The 21544-nt window shown below is 33.6% G+C and overlaps 1 protein-coding gene across 8 annotated transcripts in view; it reads right to left on the reverse strand.

The window, feature by feature from the left end:
• KHDRBS2 (KH RNA binding domain containing, signal transduction associated 2) overlaps window positions 1–21544 on the reverse strand; it is a 569820-nt gene that overhangs the window by 25596 nt on the left and 522680 nt on the right. For 6 of the 8 annotated variants that reach the window (XR_005367885.1, XR_005367883.1, XR_005367887.1 and 3 more), the window contains exons 9-10: window positions 17807–17980; window positions 15797–15857 (exon numbers count right to left, since the gene is read on the reverse strand). Coding sequence is in view for 2 of the 8 variants with exons in the window: in XM_038554422.1 (XP_038410350.1) it covers window positions 17883–17980 (98 nt within the window). In the remaining 6 variants the exon portion in view is untranslated. Of the gene's footprint in view, window positions 1–15796; window positions 15858–16871; window positions 17981–21544 lie in introns of those variants that run through there. The other 2 variants (XM_038554423.1, XM_038554422.1) reach the window with 2 other exon arrangements.

Consider the following 21544-nt stretch of genomic DNA (forward strand, 5'->3'; position numbering starts at 1 on the left):
TGACTAAGGTAACTCTTTAGACACAAGCTCCATAAAGATGTATCATGTATGGTGGACGACATTTCCTCTTCCTCCAGAACTTTCTATCCTTCATATACACTTTAATAGAAATCATGTGAATATCATCACAATCCCTCAACAAAATATATTTCCTTATTAGTTGCTTTTTGTTTTGATTTTATTCTGTAGTACAGAAATTCATAACCTCAAGTTCTGAAGAAATAGGTGTATGAAAATCATGCACATGTGAGAATCAGCACATTACTGTTGTGCTGCTACAATGTAGAATAAAACTAAAAGTCTCTCACTTGTTTGACATTCATTGAATGTCCCACTTAGCTTCTATCAGATGCAAAGATCTGCTTCATCCATTTAAGCATTTCTTTTTGGGACCATAATGAAGTGTGCTGCACCTGTCTTGAAGGAGAGTGCATGAATGAAATCAAATAGATGAGGGGGCTCACCTCCATTGTTTAAAACACTGAACCTCCAGTCATTGTCAGATTTATTTCATCTTTTGGTTTCTCTATCATACATCTTCACCTATAGTCCCAGATGGGCAGAACAATTTAAAGTATTATGCAGTCACACATATAGGCATCTCTACGGCATCCCCATATGGTATATCAATTCAGTTCATGGCAAATTTAACAACAGGAGCAGTTGTCAGACATACTCAAAACAAAATAAATTATCCATCCAACCTCTTGTACTTAAGTGCATTTTATATTCTGTGTTTTAGAAAAACAGTTTAACTTTAAGCAGCATTCTAGCTATGATCAGTCTCTCCTGAGGAAGTTTTTTTATGAGATTGAATGAAGATAATGACAACCATTAGTCATTGCCATTAGCATAAGGCATGAGGCACACTACAATATTTATAAGCAGCTAAGTCATGACAGTAAAAATATGACTTCCTATAACTTGGGCAGGCTTCTAACTATGGCTGACTGCTATTCAGTAAAGTGAAACTGGTCTACAAGTCTGGTAGTAGTATATTTAATGCCATGTTCATCATAAGACCTAATTGTTTTCCACCATAGGGTATGGAGCTTTATGTCCTCTGTCAACCAAAAACAAACAGTCATACTGCTTAATGGCTGTTCAATTAATGTTTATGTGCTACTTTTACACTCCGAATTATTTGATGAATAAACTCTAAGAAGCTGTTTGAGAACTAAGTTTAATAGAACCTCAATTATTATTAAAAAATTCCCAAGATTCTTACAGTAGCTCAGACTATCAGCTAGGGAATATAGAGCATACATTGATATTCAAAAATTTTCTACCTTTCTGTAAGAATGACAGAAAAATCAAACTTTTGGAAGGAAATGATCTACGTAGCTTGAGCCTTGCTGCCTTCAAATTGAAGATCAAAACGGGGTTAGAATTAGAAATGACCAGGTCAGACTAAATCAAAAGTGAGATTTGATTTATTATACTAAGAAAGGCTCAACTTTTGTATTTCAAATACATTCTTAACTTGTAACTCTTTACCTGCTAATATTTCTACTTTCTTTATATACTTAGCTAGAAGCACTAGTTGATTAAAAATGTATTAATTCAACATCTTCTTTGTTACAAGTTTTGCAAAATTGCTAAAAATATATTTTCACTGAAAGATAGCCACTTTTCAATTTGTGAACAAAAAAAAACGGTTTGTGGCTTTTGTAGTTATTTGGATATGGTAGTGTTTAATTCATTCACTTTTTTTCTTTCTGATGAGAGTCTTGATGTCCTCAACACTAGGCCAGTTAATTAATGGTATTTCTTACTGTCCCAAATTAGTTGGGCATCATTAGACACAGGAAAAAGAAAGGGAAAAAAAGCAACAAAAAAAAAAAAACACAAGAGCTGAGGAAATGAGAGATATTGCACATTTCCTTTGGAAATTACAGATCCTTTAATACTACATGCATTATTTGCAAATATTGATGTATATATTTTAATAGAACTGTGGCTGTCCTCTTCTTCCTGTCCTGTGGTTTAAATATCAACACGAGGTTCATAAATAAGGACAAATAAGATAGCAAGTTGAAGAGATGTCAAATGTTCTTGACAACTTCCACTAAGAGCAAAAAGAAATGATGAACTTATCACCTGGTTGGTTGAAGTTTAAATCTCTCTGCTTTTGATTACAAAGAAATGAAACTTTCATTTTTTAAAATTTTGCATTTCTTAAACAGTGTTTTACTGAAACATATGTAATTGAATTCATTTGAATTTGATTAGTTTAGTACTACAGTTTCATTATTTGTTATAAATAAAGGTGGCTGTGTGGTGTTGCAGCATATTAAGAAACATTTTAGCAGAGCAATTGACATTTATTATGATTTTTAAATGTATCATTACTTGATATTAAAACCAAATTTGTTTCAACTTAACTGGATATACCTTTCCAAGTTCTACATATTGTTAGATACTAATTAATGTTCAAATTCATTTCCAGTCTATTTTGAAGCTACTGAGCAAGTAACGTGTCATAAAAATCTGAATGTGTTACATAGGCATTTGGTAGATTAACTGATTAGGAATGAGACAATAAATCTTCAATATTACTTCCAATTAAAAATCCATATAGTATGTTTTCCTAGTTATTTATAGCTGATTTTTGTATGTCAAAAGTTAGAGTAGAGGAAACTGCAAGAAATAGAATATTGGAAATAAACCTTGTGTGTCATTATGTTAACATAATACATAAATCGTTGGTGTTAAAAATAGTAAGAGATACTGGATGATACTTTAGTTTTACGTTGTACATTTTTTCTATTAAGTCGATTATTGGGGTATATTTTGAAATGCAAAAGGAATTACATAACTTATAATTAATACTTAGATTTTCCACAAATGCAAAATAGTACTGAGAGTTGCCAGTTTGTTGGCTAATTTTGGCAAATGTCCTATTTCATATTATCACTTCAATAAATAATACTTATTTCTAAACTTCATGTTTTAAAATAGAAAAGAAAATAAACTTTCAGAATTGCCTGATCAGTAAAATTAGATGCTGGGAAATATATGACATGGAAAATAGAATGTTTATACAAATTCCATTAAAGTTTGAAATAAGAATCTCATTCATTTACTTAAGTTCTGGTAAGGTCTGAATGTCTTCTGAAGGAGCTAGTATACCCAGAATTAAAGACTGTGAAATTGATATTCTATACAAATAAGCAAGACTTTGTTTTATTTTTATATTTTTAACTATAAAGACCATTCATAGCTTATTTTGTGCTCCAATTATTTGATTTTGAAATTTAATTACATCTTAATGCATAGTCATTTATAAAATTAACAGACTATGCCTTGTCCTAAAATTTGTTACCAAATCTTATTTTATTTTTTAAAAATATTTATTTATTTATTTATTTATTTATTTATTTATTTATTTATTTATTTATTTATTTTAGAGAGGTTGAGCAGGGTAAGGGGGAAGGAGAGAGGGAAACAGAGAATCTCAAGCAGACTCCTCCATGGAGCCTGAGGCAGGGCTCAATGCCACAACTCAGATCATGACTTGAGCCAAATCAAGAGTTAGACACCAAATAAGCCACCCAGGCACTGCACCAAATTCTGTTTTCTTATCTGTTTGTACATTAAAAGCAAATAAAGATAAATAAAACAACTATTATATTTAGGAATCAATAGTCTAGTAAGTTGGGCAGCCCGGGTGGCTCAGTGGTTTAGAGCCGCCTTCAGCCCAGGGCGTGACCCCAGGGTCCCGGGATCGAGTTCCACATCAGGCTCCCTGCGTGGAGCCTGCTTCTCCCTCTGTCTGTCTCTCTCTCTCTCTCTCTCCTCTCTCTCTCTGTCTCTCATGAAAAAATAGTCTAGTAAGTTAAATAATTATATTTTGATGTTGTCTATTGTTCTTTTAAGAATAAAAATACTAGTTGTATATGTAAATTATTTGAGAAGTGAGGTATCTGTCCTTTCTATAAAATTGACTGAATGCAGCTGCAATGTATTAGTATTAACAACCAAGGTTATTTTGGGAAATAGGTATAATTCTACTGTAATAATAATGAAGTCTAATTAGGGAATCAATGAAATAAAGCATATATAGTATATTTTAAGATTGCTAAGAACAAATCCATTCTCAGAAGAGTAGGAAATAATGTCCATTTAGATATTTACTAAATATCATAATCAGATAATTTCTCCTTATAGATAAATGCATACTTTAGGAATACTCTGTAGCATGTCAGTATCTTACCTTTTTTTTTTTGGTGTGGACATCGTAGGTTTAGTTAAAGTCATCTCTCATTTACATTACGTTCCTAGACCCTTCCTTCTACATTGAGGATGGGAGACAGCAAGGATCATCTCATCCTCCAATACATGTATTTATTTTACTATTTGCAACTTAAGGTGCTATATCTTCTTTATATAGTAAGCCCTAATATTTTAATTAGTCACACATGTTTAATACAAAATGCATTTGTTGATCTTGGCAGTTAACTAGAGATCTGTGAGGTTTTGAGCATACCAGAACCTGAAGTGTTATAGTTAACAGTTCATCTATCTCACCACATGAGCAAGAATTTAGGAACCCATGCCAAAATCAGGAATGAGGTTTGACCTGGAAACTGAGTAAGCCTAAGACTCTCTTAAGTATGCTGCTTTATATCTTCTGTACAGTGTAAACAGTAGCTTAATTGTAAAACAGTAAAATCTGTATTGATCTGATGTACTTATTCAAAAGTGGGGTCATACAAATAGATATTCCTAGGTCCTTGTGATGTACTTTAACAATAAAGTTGAACAGAGATAAATTGGACCGAATAGCAGAATCCTTTCAGATTACTACACTCCTAAGGAATCAGCCCAGATTTAGCACTGCTAAATGAAATAGTTTAGTAAATTAAATCAAGATCAACTGATGATCTGTATAATTTAGACTCGAACCTTCTGGGTTTTTTTCCTCAAAAACAGAGTACTTGGTTTAAAATTAGGAAATTGTAGTGACTTTTTTTGGCCTTTGAAAATTTAGCTAAAATTAGATTTTGAAACTCACAGGGCATTTAAAATCTCAATTATCTAATAGTCATAAAGTCCATTTTTTTTAAGATGGAAGGACTAATGTAAGTAATAGAAAAATGATGGCCAATGTTATGCTAATTCTTACCTAGTAGTAGAATTTTTTTTTGAAGTTCTTTTAATGATAGATGCTAAAGAAATGGAGTTACCGTTTTGATATGTTATAAATCAAGTTAGAATGCTTCCATTAATTTCATACATAGTGCTTTACACTTTTAATTAATTCTATTCTCTTCCAGCTAAAATCAGAAAAATTATTAATTTAGAATTTACAAACTCAGTGTACAGTTCTGTAATCAATTAGGCTCTCAATTTTAAGTAATTTCGTATGCATTTGACGCCAATGTGCTATTTTTAAAAAGTACTTAATATTATGCCATATATTTAGGAAGCATCTAAATATTAATTATTAAGGTTGTGATTAAATGTTTATATATAGGTCAAAGTAAGTCTCAATACTTGGGGAATATGTTTTATTGTAAGATGTTGAGTAATTACTGCACACGACCAATGTTCTCTCTCATACAGCCTTCAGTGCTTTGTCTTCCACTATCTACTATCATTTACAAAAACAAAAACAGCATGGTTATTTTGGGGAGGTTAATGTCTCAGCCCAAATCCCACCGTTTAAACTTCACGTAATTTTGGACAAGCCTCTTATCCCTGTGAAATTTTATTTTCTTATCTTTAAAATGAGGGTAAGAAAATTTGGCTTGTTTTCTTCATGGAGCTGTTGTAATAAATACAATATTACTGCAAATGTTTTTAAAAATATCAAGGCATAATAAATAGGTATGATAAAAATACGTATGTGTGATATAATGTCATATACACAATTAGCATTTTACATATAATTTACATAGTCATAAATATCACATAAGAAACATAAGATCTGAAATAGAAGCAAATTGATGGATATTTATTCATTTCATTATTTTTGAGAAATGTCTCAAATGAAGAATTGAAGCAAATTGATGGATATTTATTCATTTCACTATTTTTGAGAAATGTCTCCCATCAGTCTGGTACAGGATACTAGCTAAGTTAAAAAACAAAACAAAAAAACCCCTGATGCCTTTTTCCAAGAGGGCTCATATTTTTTTTGCTATTAGAAAGGTAAAGCCTGGGTATTCTTTCTCAAAATATATCTTGAATATTTTTAAATGAAGATGCTGTGCTTGTTGACATTTTTCCTTTTGTGACAGCTAGCAACGTATTTAGCTTAGCAGACTGTTTGCATCCACTGAATATTTTTTAGCTGTAGTTGTCATAAGACCACTTTCTTTTGAACCTATTTCGTTTAGTCACAGGCCATCATTTCTAGTTAAAATGTTTCTTTCAGTGATATAATGAATAATAGAATAAGTGATAGAAATCCATGAGGATTCAGTAAATCATTTGATTATTACTTCAAATACATGAACACCTTGGACTTAAATCCTAAGAGAATTAATTACTACTTCTGAGCAATCAAATCATCACCAAATTTTACTTATTAGTAATTAACATTTTATAAAATCCCACATTAAACATCTTCCTAATAATCTAAATATAATAAATAATAAATTCTTTTTGAGAACATTTATGGAATTAATACTTCCAACATGGTCTATTTTTTACTCACAGTATATAGTATATGAAACTATAAAATTTTTAATAGCTTGGAGGACAGTCTCTCTCAAACATCAGTATTATAAAGGAGTGTAGTAAATATTACTTTGGCATATCCTTGGAATTCATAGTTTTAGTACTCTTATTTTGTAACATCTCTGAATGATTCTGAATACATGATGTGCAATAATTTGTAATTTTCTAAAAGCACAAATTTGAATTAACTTACACTGTGAGAGCCTGGTACAAATATTTATTCTTTACTTGACAGTGGACACATAGAAATTTTCCAAGGTGGTAAAAAAATTTGCTGGTCAAAGTGAAGGACAGAAAAAACAAAACAAAACAAAACAAAACAAAAAAAAACAAAGTGAAGGACAAGTGTAATGGTTTATGAAAATCAGACACAGAAGATAACGGATAACAGAAGTTCCAGATATATCAGTAGAATGTTCTGTATTTGTTCTAAAAGGAAGGCATATTTTTAATTTCTGAAATTACTGCTTTATGTGATAAGTTGCACATGATTGTGATTTATGAAAATTTTTAGATCTCAGGACATAACATTCCCTGAAGGATGTAAGAGGTGGCTTATCTTGTTTTTCATGTTGCTGCCTGTTTCATCTCAGTACTTCTAATGGATCTTTTTCAGCCTTCTGGCTGCATTCATGTTCTTTCTATTCTTTTTTCTTGTTCTCATGTTCACCTTCATCTGATGTCCTATCATTAAGTATAATAAAATATAAAATACATTTCAATAGTGTTTATATTCAATACATAGGTAAAACTCCATTTTATTTATGCAATTGTACAGATTGGGAAAGATCAATACAATAGAATATGCCAGTAGTAAACAAATAAGTAACCATTACTATTCTTCTAGAAGTATATGCCAGTAGTAAACAAATAAGTAACCATTACTATTCTTCTAGAAATATATTTTTCCAGTTTTTTTCTCCTTTTTCATTAAGTTTTATGTTATTTAGGATATCTCAACCTCCATGAAGGTTAACTTCTATACTTAGGTATACATAGCTTCTATTATTTATATAGCAAATAAATATGGTCAGGGACAACATGTATGGAGTTTAGGGCTATTATGCATGACTCACTTTCTAGATAACCCCGGGAAAAGATATATTCCAAGTATTTTTGGTTTATGTATATAGAGTATTTAGAAATTTATCAGCAGACTTTAATCTTGGCAACACTCATTATAAGAGAATTTCTTCTAATTCCTTTTTACTAGCTTGAATAGTGAATTATACATCTGCATTTTAGTTTCCTCTTAAACTTTAGTTCACTACAAAATTTGTCAGTCAAAGTCAGAGGGAACAGTTGAGTGCAGGGGTTAAGAAGAGGTCTCCAATTGTGATTACTTGGGTTTAGAGTCCACCCCACTGCCCAGTGATGTGACTTTGGAGAGGTTACTTCTCTCTCAGGCCTGTATTTCTCATTTAGAGAATGAGGATATCTTCCGAGATCAGACGAGATCGGGCGCGTTCAGGGTGGTATGGCCGTAGACGAGAATGAGGATATCATAGAACTTACATCATAGGGTTATTGAGAAAATAGATGAAGTAATTCCTAAAAATACTTAAGACTGTGCTTGACATGTCTCATGCATTCCATTATTGCAAAGGCCTCTTTCTTCATATTATTATTATCATTATTGAAACAATGTACCAAATTATCAGTTGTCTCACTTTAATTTTTACCTCTATCTCAATATGAACTGTATATGTGCAGCATCACTATTAGATTCTTGTGTATAGGGGCACCTGGGTTGCCCAGTGGTTGAGCATCTGTGGTTGGCTCAGGTCGTGATCCCAGGATCCTGGGATCCAGTCCCACATCAGGCTCCCCATAGGGAGCCCGCTTCTTCCTCTGCCTATGTCTCTGCCTCTCTTTCCGTGTCTCTCATGAATAAATAAAATCTTAAAAAAAAACGAAAAAAAACCAATTCTTGCGTATAAACATATCTTACAATGCCTGTCAAGACACCCAGTATACGTTAGCTTATGAATATAATGATGAGCATTTTTACATCTGTAGTCTAAAGCCTACATTAGCTGAATATTTTGGTAAAGATTATGCTTAAAACATCTAAGTTACAAATTGATTTGGATAATGCAAGGATCTTTTTTGGATTAAACTAGCTCTTATATACGCATTTGATACACAGTATGAAGATGTCTTAAAGTTAAGATTTTTAGTTAAGGAAAAATAATTTGGGGGAGAATTCTAACTAACTTTGGAGAGGATATGCCCGCGCCTGTATGACTTTACATACCTCACAATTTTATGAATAGGTGGTATTATTATCCCCTTTTACCTACAAGAAAACTGAAGCTTGACAAGTTCAAGTAATTTTGCGTATAATATAGAGCATCTGTTGTGGGTTAAAAAGTTTCATAGTATAAATAATGGAACTTTAATCCTCCACATACAAATCAACCTTATGGGAATAGGTATTAGCTCACTTTTTCACAAAGAACCAAATTCGGCTCACTACTGAGAATTAAAACTGCATGTACTATACAGCAGAATCCCATTTCAAATGAATAAATAAGGAGCAAGAAGCTGAAGAATGAGGAAGGAAGGAAGGAAGGAAGGAAGGAAGGAAGGAAGGAAGGAAGGAAGGAAGGAAAGAAGGAAAAGGAAAGAAAATCAGAAAGAATACCAACTAAGCTATTAACAGAGCTGTGTCTGAGGATTAGGATTATAGATTTTGGATTTTTACTCCACATATTTGTATTATACATTCTAAGTTTTTAAACCCTGAGTATGAATTACTTTTGATTTAAAAAAAGAGTATATGTATTTAAAAACTCCTGAAAAAAACCCGATTCATGGCAATTCTGCTGTATCCTCAGACACCATTTCTGAATCATTTACTCACTAGAAATGAAAGAAAAAAAGGTCTTTAAGAAGTTAAACCAATTTGTACTTTGTTTTGAATTAACAATGATAAAAGGATTCCAGAGCAGTTTCTCTGATGAAATGCAGTATTACTTATTTTTAAAATTACTGCCTTATAAGAAAGCATAAAGCAGCAGATATGTTCTAAATATTAGTTCTAAATAATTATATATTGGTTAGTAAATTAATTTCTATTTTTAAACCTCCAACCAACAAGTTGAAGGACACGGCTTAAAAATTCAACATTAAATCCATTAACAAGATGATCTTTATGCAACATGTAAATATAATCTTCCCTGTTTAAAGACATTTAAAACTAACTTTATTCCTGGGGTGCTGGGTGGCTCAGTTGGTTAAGCATCTGCCTTTGGCCCAGGTCATGATCTTAGGGTCCTGGGATCAAGCCCTGAATCAGGCTCCTGCTCAGTTGGGAGCCTACTTCTCCCTCTCTATCTGACACTCACCATCCCCTGACTCACCACCCCTCCCACCTGCTCATGCCCTCTCAGATAAATAAAATCTTAAAAAAAGTAAATAAAACTAGCTTTGTTCCAGTCACAGATATTATGCATGAATCTCAGTGAATCCCATAATTAAAGTTTATATTTTGATATAGAGAACTTAGACTAATTGAAGATGTTTTCTCACCTACTGCATCCCCTTTATAGCTGGGAATTCAAGATTTTGTGAACAGGAGGTTATATATAAATGTTAATGGTCATTATTTGTCTGCTTTAATTAAACGTGATTTTTATTCTTAGCATCCTATTTGTTTTACAGTGGGCATGTACTGGTTTCATAAAGAAGACAATAAACATTTCTTAACATGGGGCTTTCTTGAATGATTGGACAGTGTTCTTTCCCCAGTAGTAATCAGTTACCTTTCTTTTGTCTTCTTACGAATCCGTGTGCAGTTGGGAAAATGACAGAAGACATTGGGAAAGGAGGGGTAGGATGGTATCAGAGAAATTGAAAAATGTCCTAATGTCAGAAATGGCAGGCTAAGAGGCTAGAACATAGGAAATACAGTATACACGTGTTAGGGCCGACAGAGAATGAGACAGAGGGGAGGGAACATTTTCTTACTGATAGAAGTCATCCTGAAAGGCATCAAGGTGACAAGAAACCTATGTCCAGTGCTGACATTTGCTTTCAGAGGCTCCACAAAGAGGATCTAAGAGTCTCCAAATTTCTCTTGTAAGTAGATCATTCACTGTATTCTACCAAGAAGTATGAAATACGATGGAACATAAATTTGAACTAAATTAGTGGTTAGAAGCTCACTACCAATTTTTAAGATGGCTTATTCTGCACTTTTTAAAAATAAAATTTATATATAAAGGCAGATAAGCTGGCTGTTGCTAAGGTATCCAGTGGTATATGAATCAGACAGCTTCCTCTCCTAGTTTCTCAATTCGTCTGACAATAAGTGTAAGAGACTGAGATATAAGACAGCATGTCAAGTAGAGTGACCTTTTTCTCCTACTGTAAGTGATATTTCTAGTACCAATTAACAAATTCTATGTAAAGAGACCAGGAAATTAATCTTTCTGGTGAATATGGAAGACTGTTTCTTGCCTGTCAACAAGAATAGCTATTTTACTGTTAACTCATATATTTTAATAGGAAACTATAATGTCCAGATAAATGCTGTACATTATACTGGCATCAGGAAATACTTTGTTTTAAAATATTTAACATAGAGTTATACCTTCACTTGTGTTAACACATGACTGCATGGATTATACAAAGATATTTCTGATTTGAAATTTACTCTCATACTTTAAAGTTAGTTCTGATTTACAAAATGAGGACTAAAAGCCTGAATTTGCCTTCGTGCTTATTTAATCATGTATTTTTTAATGCCAGAATAGAATCTAGATTATCAATGAATTCACTTGTTTTATAAAAAACAATAGTCATGCTTTGCAGCAAATGTGGGATAGTTTTCATCTACATTTTTCTATGATGGAATGAGAACTTTTGAAAGAATGGCAAATTTGAGGAAAGATCAAAATAAAGATGCATTTCAGGTTAAAATACTTTATCATAATCTTTTTAAAAATCAATATTCATCATATTGCTACAGAATAGAAATTATGTTAAGGTTTTCTGAGATTTTAGATTCTCTTTTCGATTAAATTCAGTCAAAGTAGGGGATCACCATCACATTTTGGAATATGTTATCAAACTTTGTTTCAAAATTGGCTTTGCTATGTATTAGTAGTGTGACAATAGTAAAATCTCTGGACTTCAACTTCCTGTTCTATAAAACAGGGTTAAGCATTTGCAAGCTTGCTTTAATGATTATAGATGTTTCATGTAAATTTTATGTGAAAATTACAGTACCTTGCCTGGAAGGGATGCTCAGAGAACACATGCCCCCAATATTATTATTGTTATTATTAATACTCTAACCTCACAATAAGCATAAATAAATTTTATAAATTATACCATTGGATATTTTCAATTGTGTACTACAGAATGTTTTGCAGTAAAAAGTTTAACCTTCCTGTGGACCCTGAAAGAGTGTTGAGTGGATGGAGTTTTCTGTTAACAGATGGTCTCTTGATGCTGAAGCTGATACTTGATGCTCAGCCAACTCAAGTTACTGATCACTGTTCTCTAGTCCCTTAAAAAAATAAACAAACCTACAAGCTTCTAGGTTATGTTAACCATGAGATGTAGAGATCATGAGATAGAAGGCTGTATGGTTAAAGGGTTTAATTTTTAAGGCATATTGGTCATTTTCAAAAGACCTGACTATTTATTTTTAAGTGAAGAACTAAAGGCACAAGATTAATGTCTTAATAATACAGCTTGAAAAAATAAAACATTTTCTTTAGAATTCATGGGAACTTTTAATATGTTATTCTGTGTCACATTTATTTAAAAACTGTTAGTGCTTTGATTGTCATTAAGCTAAATGGCCTCAGTTCCATTAATATACTGAAAGTGAAAATGATCTAAATATTACAAATGAGACCTAAAACACTATTTGGTCTTTTAGATGGCAGCAAATTGATTCTGATTTAATCATACTTGAGAGTAGTAAAACTTTTTATTGGACAAACAGCAGGCACAAAGACTTCCTTACATAATAATGCTATAATTACTATTTAAAATACTTTGTCTAGTATCCAGGCTAGCCACACTTGCTGTTTTGGTGAGTTCCCAGTTGTCATAGGATCATCAATGTACCAAGAATTACAGCATTATCTGAATAAATGCATGGAACATATACAGGAAGAACTTCAAACTATAGTTACAAGGAATGCACTGTAATTTATAGTTTAATTTGCCATGTAAGTTTGTATTACTTGCTGAGGTGGATATCAGACTTGAGAATGTTTGTCTATTGATGGTTCTAACTGGCCAGGTGCCTCTTGACTGCCATCTTTGTGAGCCAGCACTTTGAAACGAGTGAGAATAGACATGGTGTCTTAAAGGGATGATGTTGGGACCCGGCATCATTGTCTGATGCCAACAAGAGAAGGCACCCTTTGACCAGGCGAGTGAATATCTGTTAGGTAAGGCCACTCTGAACAGTTTTCATTCTATCAAAGGTTTCTTCTGAAAGGCCACTAACAGGGAAATTCTTATTCCCCATTGCCAGAGTACTCACTGGATTGCCCCATTGTATTCACTTCTGATTATTTCAAGAAAATAGTTATGCAATAAGTGACTGCATTGTATGTATATTACATTTTTCTATACCTCTACTTGATTTCAATCATATTTCTCCATATTGCCAGTTGGCCAGTTGGAGAAAAATAATCTCAGTTAGTTCTGATCAATTTTGGTCAGGAATTGCTCTGTCAACTCAGGGATTTATTTTTGCCTCACCTCTTTCCTGGGTTGGATTTAAGTTTTGGAGTTCGGTTGAAGAAGTAGTTGATATTGTCACCTTTCCGCATTGTATCTACATCTGCACCCTGGTCAGTGCCAGTCCATGCTGATGCTACTGCACCTCCCATTCCTTTCTGCAGAGACTATTGTGTGTGTGTGGCTCCCTCTGCCACACCTGCTCCACTCTTGCCAGCATGGAGAAACATTCTGTAGAAACAGCCTTCTACAGGATAGCACCTGGAATACACTGGTGTGGGGAACTCTGTGAAGTTTTGCTGCCTCCCTCGACTCCACTTTGGACAAAGGTCCCTTCTGTGACCAAACCTATCTGAAGCTTTTATTGAATAATTGATACAGTGTACAGAACCCATTGGTTCTAATACCTTCAATTAATATCTAATACCTTAAATTAATATCTTAGATATTGCTGCCTCTTGAGCTTTCCTCTTAACTTGGACTTATCTATCTTGTAGAATATATGGAGGCTGGTGGATGAGTCATTGACTGATTGATTGGAATCTTTTAAATATACTATTAACACATAAACTTTATGTCCTAGTTAAAGCCTACTCAAAATGCAGGCTTTTAGAACTCAAAATCTACTTTCTCATAAATCATAATTTTTGAGCTTTAAAAACTCAACTTTTTAACTCAGTAGTCAAGAATGTTCTCTTGCTCAGCACTGGTGTTTCTGCTGTGATAGCCCCGCCCGTAGTTAATGCATTCAAAGATGTAGTCTGAATGGTGAGAAAGCCACAGGGTGATAAAAGAACAACAGCAACAATAAAATAATTTCAATGGACAAAAACATACTGATTAATATATCAAAATAGTAACAAACTATTTTTGTTTGTTTTTTGACTGGTTTCTCGTTCATTGCTTTACAAGATCAAGCCTATTGTTTGAAAAGGCTCAAAGGAGAACAATACGCAGGATATCTGGATTAGAGATTCTTTCTCCCCTTGGCTTATAAAAACAGTAACATTTTTAAAGAGTCAAATCAGATATGCAATGTTACTGATAATTTCAGAATTGTGTTCTCTGTAACTTTTGATCTTTGGTTCTTCGGCTCAACAAAGGGACTTGATTAGATGAAGCACATACAGTTTTAAATAGTTATTTTGACAGTTTGAATTTTAGAAAAGTTCTCCCAGATGAAGTCAGTAATTATAAAATGGACGAGAAGTGTTTGTTATGGTTCCCTGGGATCCTTTCCTTAGCTCTGATTGTTTACTTCAAACCTAAAGTGGCTTTGTTTTATTTTTTCTCATAAAATCTGAACAATTTAACATAGCACTCAAGGACAGCCCCCTGACTTGACCATTCCTCTCCGGGCTTTGCTTTCACTCTGTGCCTTCCTGCATCTGGACCACAGGGCCCACGGATGTGCTTTCCTCTCCAACACTTCCTGTGCTTTGGGGACTCCCTGATGGGACACAACCTAGTCCCTTCTCACTAGGTGGCGCTCTCTTCCGCAGCAATGGACAGGCTACTCTGCAGGTTCTGTCCTAGCTCTAGTCCTAAAACCTGTCCAGGCTCTCTCATACTGTTCTTAGAGAGTCTGTTTAAGGCTATGTGGTATTACAGATATTTGTGCGGTAAAAAGAAAAAGGACCAGGTCTAGAAGGAGAAATTTTGGGTTTCACCGTATTTCAAACGTTGTGGAAAAGCCATTTCATTCTCTGAGCGTCAGGTTAAAGTCTGTGGATTTCATAACTGCCCTTGCCTTGTTTTCAGTCTGAAGCTTATTGGCTAAAGTTTCCTACTCCTTGTGTACAGAAATTAAATCCCAATTCTCAATGTGTTTTGAATTCAGTGAATATTTGCCAAATCAAATAGAATGGCAGATGAGAAATAAGTTTATCGGTAAGTCCAGTGTCCTAACTGGAAAATCATGGTGAGTTTAGTTATTTTATTTGACTACATAAATGTTAGTGTTAAGAAATGGCTCATCGACAAAGGGTAGGTGAGCAGCCTGTTATGGGCTTCCTTTTCCCACCTCCTCCATCTCAGCCAAGGATTGTGATTTCTTTCCCTAAACCTGCAGCATAAAAGTTTGAATACTATTTCTTGGCACAATTAGGGAAAAGTAATATATCGTCATTCATAGCATTCATAGCACAGAAAAAGGCTGAAGATTAACTAGCGCTTCCCGTTTCATTTGGTCAGGTTCTGAATAAGCTCAGAAAACTCTGCCGGGTAAATCCCAGGTTAGTCAGTTTATTTCAAGAAGATAAAAATAGCTTCATACCTTGACAACAATCTAACCCTTTTCAGTATTTAAACAAGTGGCATTTGGTGTTTTAGCTCACAGCCACAGCTCTATGTTGGTAAAGATTATCTGTTTCCGGAGAGGATAAAAAAACAAACTTACCTCTGTCCCTCTTAGCTCATCACATCTGCTATTCACTTATGTGCTCTTGGCTTGTGGATACCTGAAATAGTGAGAAAGAATAAAGAAAAGAAAATTAAATATAACTCAACAGCATTTTGTGCCAGGCAAACATTTACAATTTTAACTGATGACAGACACACACTTCATAAAACTTATTAGCATGCAACTCCAGCTGCAAAAACTGAACAGCAATATGCCTAAGCTGGTTAGCAGCAAAAAAGTAAACCAATCACATCGACAAAAGCCACCATAAACAAAAAAACTGTATTTAAAAGATTAACAGTTTTGGCATTCATCCCTACCATCAAGTCTTTCGCTTTCTTTTTCCATCAAAATTTAGCTTACGTTTGATGTTAGCAAGAGTTGCATTACTATTATTGTTAATTTTAGTTCTGTTTATTGCCTTGAGGGTTATATATTGTAAAATAATTTTGGTGCCTCTAGTTAATGTTAATTAGTTGTTTTAATAACCTATAGACCTATTTGTTATGTTTTTGTAGGTTTACTTTTTTAACTATCAGGAACTTAATAACTGAGAATATTTAACATTACTGTTGCATAGGCAAAATTACAGAGTCACTATTAGTGTTACCTGTTTAACGTTTAGTCATCCTTTGAGTCCTGCGACATATTTCCTTAATAATCATCAGCCATCAAGTCTGATAGTCTCAAAAGAAATATCAGCCCTCTAAACTGCCTTCAAGGGCGGTGATATTTAGCACTGAAAATTACAAATAAAGTTTTTGAGGTTGAATAGCAACAACTGGCCAGTGACACTGATGATTTGTTTGTCAAAACAAATTGTTATAAACTACGCAAATGAAGAAGTCCACGCACTCCTTTGAGTGAAAACAATAAAGTGAATCTACGCAATGCTTACATGTTGGATGGGATATTTAATGTGCGGGGAAACTCAAAGGTTGAAGAACTAGGCATTTAGACAGTGGTAAGTGGTAATCTTACCTCTTATACTCCATTACTCTTTCTCACGAGAGACATGCTAATGCAAACAAGTCAATCAGAATTTGTGTTTAGCAAGATAAAGCTTAGAGGATAGTTTAAAATCCATTTATTATTCTAAATCCATTTTTTTCCATTAACATGTTATACATTAGTGTTTACTAACCATGATTCATGTAACAGTTTAGTTTGTTAACTTTTAAATTATTTAACAACCATAAGTTATTAATACATTTTTTTAAGTATTACACAAATATCTTAAAACAGGCTTGGGTTCATTTTTGTAATTTTTAAATAGAAAACATTTTAGGCATCTCTTGAAGAAGAAATAAAGCAGGCATTTAAAGCTAGAAAACAAGTAATTCCAAATTTAGTTTTTACAAAAGTTTTCAGCTTTATTGACAAATTATGGCAAACATATTTGACAAATTGTGGTTTCCTATTTAGAGTAGCTTACACATGGAACTTTATGTGTTTTTTTTTCTTTTTTAACAAATACAGGTTAAAACACTGAACAAATTCAGTTAGCTACATACATACGGTAGCTGCTTGTTTTCAACTCCATTAAAACAGCATTTAAAATTAAATTTACAAACTTAATATCGAACATCTTCATCTAACTAACAGATATATTAAAAGACAGGTTAAAACATCTTATCTACAACTTTATTATCAGCTAGTTCAAAAGTCATATTACAGTCTTTTAGCAACCCTAAACAAAGTTTTTGCTAGTTGATTGAGACTCAAAATCTGTTAACAGATTCATGCTCTTTCTTAAAAAAAGAAAAAGAAAAAAGGAAAAAAGAAAAAAGAAAAAAAAAAGATTACACACAACAATGAAAAACGACCAAGAGAATATCATCCTACTGAATGGTTTATAGATAGTGCTAGCCAATGTCTTTTCTTAGTCCGTTTTGTAAAATAATGCTAGTGTCAATGTCACGCCAACAGTATAGGGGGAAATACAAGAAATATATGGGAGAAATCATGAGCAGTTATCCCTAGAATAGAAAAAAAAAGGACTATTACTTGTCTTGTTGCTGTTTATGTGGAGACCACAGGCTATGAACTGTCTTTGAGGTGAGGTCACGGGTGAGAAGGCCCTTCAATATCTACCATAGGGGTGCTCCCTGTATCCCCCTCTGGCTGACCTTGGCGGTGGTGCCTTCAAGCTGGAGCGGGTTGTGGCCCATTCTTCTGGTGCTATGGACAAGAGAAAGACAGTAACATTCACGTGGCTTCACAGTTACCAAAAACAGTTATTTAAGATGCAAGAGTTGACCAAGGAAAGGAAAATAAAAGATCTCGACACTGACGACTGAAGTCTTACTGCCTTTTCCACATGGTGAGATCATCAAAAAAAAGTAACAGTTTGAAATGCAGCCTCATGGAATTCAACTTGCTGGGCATTCTTCAAAGAAGAGAAAGTTAAAGTCCTTGGATAACTCCATATTTATCATGTGCAAAATTTTTGCGCCACAAAAAAGAAAGAGGTGTATTAGTGTAAGCCACTCCTCATTTTATCCTTTACACGGACTTCTAAAAGAAAGTGGATATAGGAATCCAGTGGTTCCTGGCCTTTGATTAACTTGAGATCACCTGGGAATCTTAAGATAAAACAAAACAAAACCAATAATGACTAATGCCTGTTCTCTGTCTCCCAAGTCGAATGATTAGGAAAGAGACCTGGGGCTTGCTATCTTCCAGTGCTCCCCTAGATGATTCTTAAGTGGTACAGAGTGAGATCCTTATGCTAAGTTCTCTTAGACAAAGTTAGAGATAAGCAGGATATAGAACAGAGCAAACTTAAGCAGTGAAATCAATAAAGAATATGCTCGCTCATACCAGTTTTTACAAATACCTTGAAAATAAGGGTATTAGTACATTAGGTATTAATAATTAGGTAAAGAGGTATTTGTACATTAAGAAAACTCTTCATTCAGCTTTTAATCGGATTTCCAGTAACCTGAATGTTCTGGAACCTAGCCAAAAACAAAGCAAGACAAACAACAACAACAACAAAACAACAACAAAAAACAAAACAAAACAAAACAAAACAAAAAAACAAACAAGAAACAAGGCAGCAAGCTTTTGAGTGTTGTAGAAAATAGCTTTTGTAAAGTCTGTGTCCCCAGAAGAGGAATGTAGCAGAATGTAGCACTCCTTCAAAAGACTGAGGACTCAATACTGGGTTTATGGTGACTTCTTATGTAATTCCTAAAGCTAAGTTATTTGGATCTTTCAATCCAAATTCAGTTTTTGTTTGAGAGCAGACTTCATACATGTAACTCTGGGAAGAGGAATTATGGACACAGACTAGAAGAAAGAAATACACCAACACTGACAGCTGATATATAATATAGTGATGATAATGGGCATACAACTAGAAAGAAACTGCAGACTGAGGCCAACTATGTAGGTAGAGCGTGTGTCCCTAGATAATTTGAGTGCCCCTAAGAATATTTTTGTACATTGTTCAGGAAGATTAAGGAAAAAAAAATTTAAATTGCACTCACTATATAAGGCAAAGGATAGTTATGTGCAATATAGAAAGATGATTAAAAGCCTATCAGCATAGGAAAAATAGCATTTAAGTGGTTTTCGGAGGATATCCTTCATCAGAACTTCTTTCTACAAATGATATCTAATAAGAAGTGAAAAATTTATTTCTTCCACTATTTAAAGTGCATGCTTAAATTTATTTCAATATTTGATAGGACATAAAAAAGAAATGAGAACCTAAATAGAAATAAGAAATATTACCTCTTCTCAGAATACAGATCTGCTTAGATCAGGGGTTGGCAAACCATGGCCATTGAGCCACATCGACTAGATGTCTATTTTTCTAAATAAAATTTTATGAAATGCAGGCATGCTTATTTATTTGCATGTTGTCTATGGTTGTTTTCACTCTATAAAGTTGGAGGTGAGTAATTGTGACAGAGACTATACTGTCTGCAAAGCCTAAAATATTTAGTCTGGGCTTTTATAGAATAGATTGACAGACCCCTGCTCTCGATCATCCTTTTTTTTGGAGATTGTGGATGTTGGTCTTTCTGATGTGATCTCTTGAGAACAGGAATTTACCCTTAAGCTTCCAGAATTTCTCTGCATTGACATTGTGGAAAAGAATTCTATGTATTTACTTGATTGGAATTAAATAAAACTTTTTTTTTTTTTAATGTACTAGAAGGGAATGGATTTTGCTTGCAAAGCTAGCAAGTGCCTTCTTGGCTTTATGTAATACGAATTTTACACTTTGATTATGAAAATCAAGAATATGTCAATGTCCTTGTCTTCTGGTGGTAAAATCTATCCCATTTTATTGATGTTTTTAGCAAAAGGAATGTAATACTTTTTGCTCTATCTGCTCTAGAGTGTTAGAGATCCCTGGGTTGTAGGCTATGGGATTTAGAGACTGATATAATCTAAATTTCAAGTTTTTCCAGGGAATGGAAGTCCTGGATCCTTTCTCAGATGCTTCATGTTCTTGGTAGTTTCTGCAAAATAGTGAAACAGCATGAACAGTAACAGCAATATTTGTCATAGATACCACAATTTTGTCAGAACTTTTAAACTGGCATAATTTTGGGGACTTGCCCCAGAGCACAATAAATGTTTAATAAGAACCCATTGATTTGGGTTTACGTGACTTCTAAAGCTCTAGGGCAGCTAATATGTGGGCTCACATCTTTCATTTCCTAACTTTTGGCTAACGTTAAAATGGGGAGGGTCTGTTTCCAGTGCCTGGAAAAAATGCAGTGCCTAGAAGGGGGTAAGCACAGTGAAAGACTGCATGAATGAAAGGATGAATGAATGAATAAATTGAGTAACTATGAGGCAGAAAGAGCTTCCAGTGACAACCTTAAAAACTGTAATACTTGAGCTATTTAAAACTTGACATTAATTTTAAAAGCTTTATAACTAGAAATATTATATTTTAAAGTCACACTTCTTACCCAAGAGACTTAGCTAAATAACAGAAGTATTTCACAACTGGATTTCATAAAACAATCATAGTGGAATCCCATTACAAAAAAAGTGTAAAAGCAGGTTGCATTGCACAAAAATGTGCTCTTATAATTCTCTGTAGTCAATTCATACTGTGTTCTTTCTTCCTTGCTGAAGGCTAGGAATGGGAAATACTGTTAGTCTATGATAACTATAATCAGAAAGACTGCCAAAATGAATTCCTACCCAATGAAAGTTTTAGATTTTCTAAGATTCTTTACCATGAACAGAAGAATCAAAGCTCTATTTCACTTAATTCATGTTCTCAATAATAATACTGAATTGAGATCAGGAAAGGTATTATTTCTATTTGTGCCAAATTTCCTTGATCTATATTTTTCCTAATATCAGAATGTTTATACATAGTCACACATTTACCATTACCACATGATAATAAAAGCCAGCTTCTTTCAGTGAAGTTATCTTCTTAGAATCTAGACTGGAGAGCACTGACTTAATGGATGTTTTTCTTTCATCATTGTATAGTGTCATTGAGCCTTATGTGATTAGCCAGTCCCCTCACTAGCTACCATTGTATTTCTCCACTGTAAGTATCAGAGATAGAAGTGATTCTTAGAAATCAAAAGAAATTCTAATGTAAGTCTATCGTAGAACCTTGTACATGGAAATGACCCAAGCACAGGAAGAGACGAATCATTATAACATCCTTATGATGGGAATTCTCTAAAATTTGAAGTATAAATAGCCCCATGAATAAACTTAGAAATTGTCTGTCTTCTTTGGGCTCTACTATGC

Source organism: Canis lupus, chromosome 12 (assembly GCF_011100685.1).
Source record: "Canis lupus familiaris isolate Mischka breed German Shepherd chromosome 12, alternate assembly UU_Cfam_GSD_1.0, whole genome shotgun sequence".
Lineage (NCBI taxonomy): Eukaryota > Metazoa > Chordata > Mammalia > Carnivora > Canidae > Canis > Canis lupus.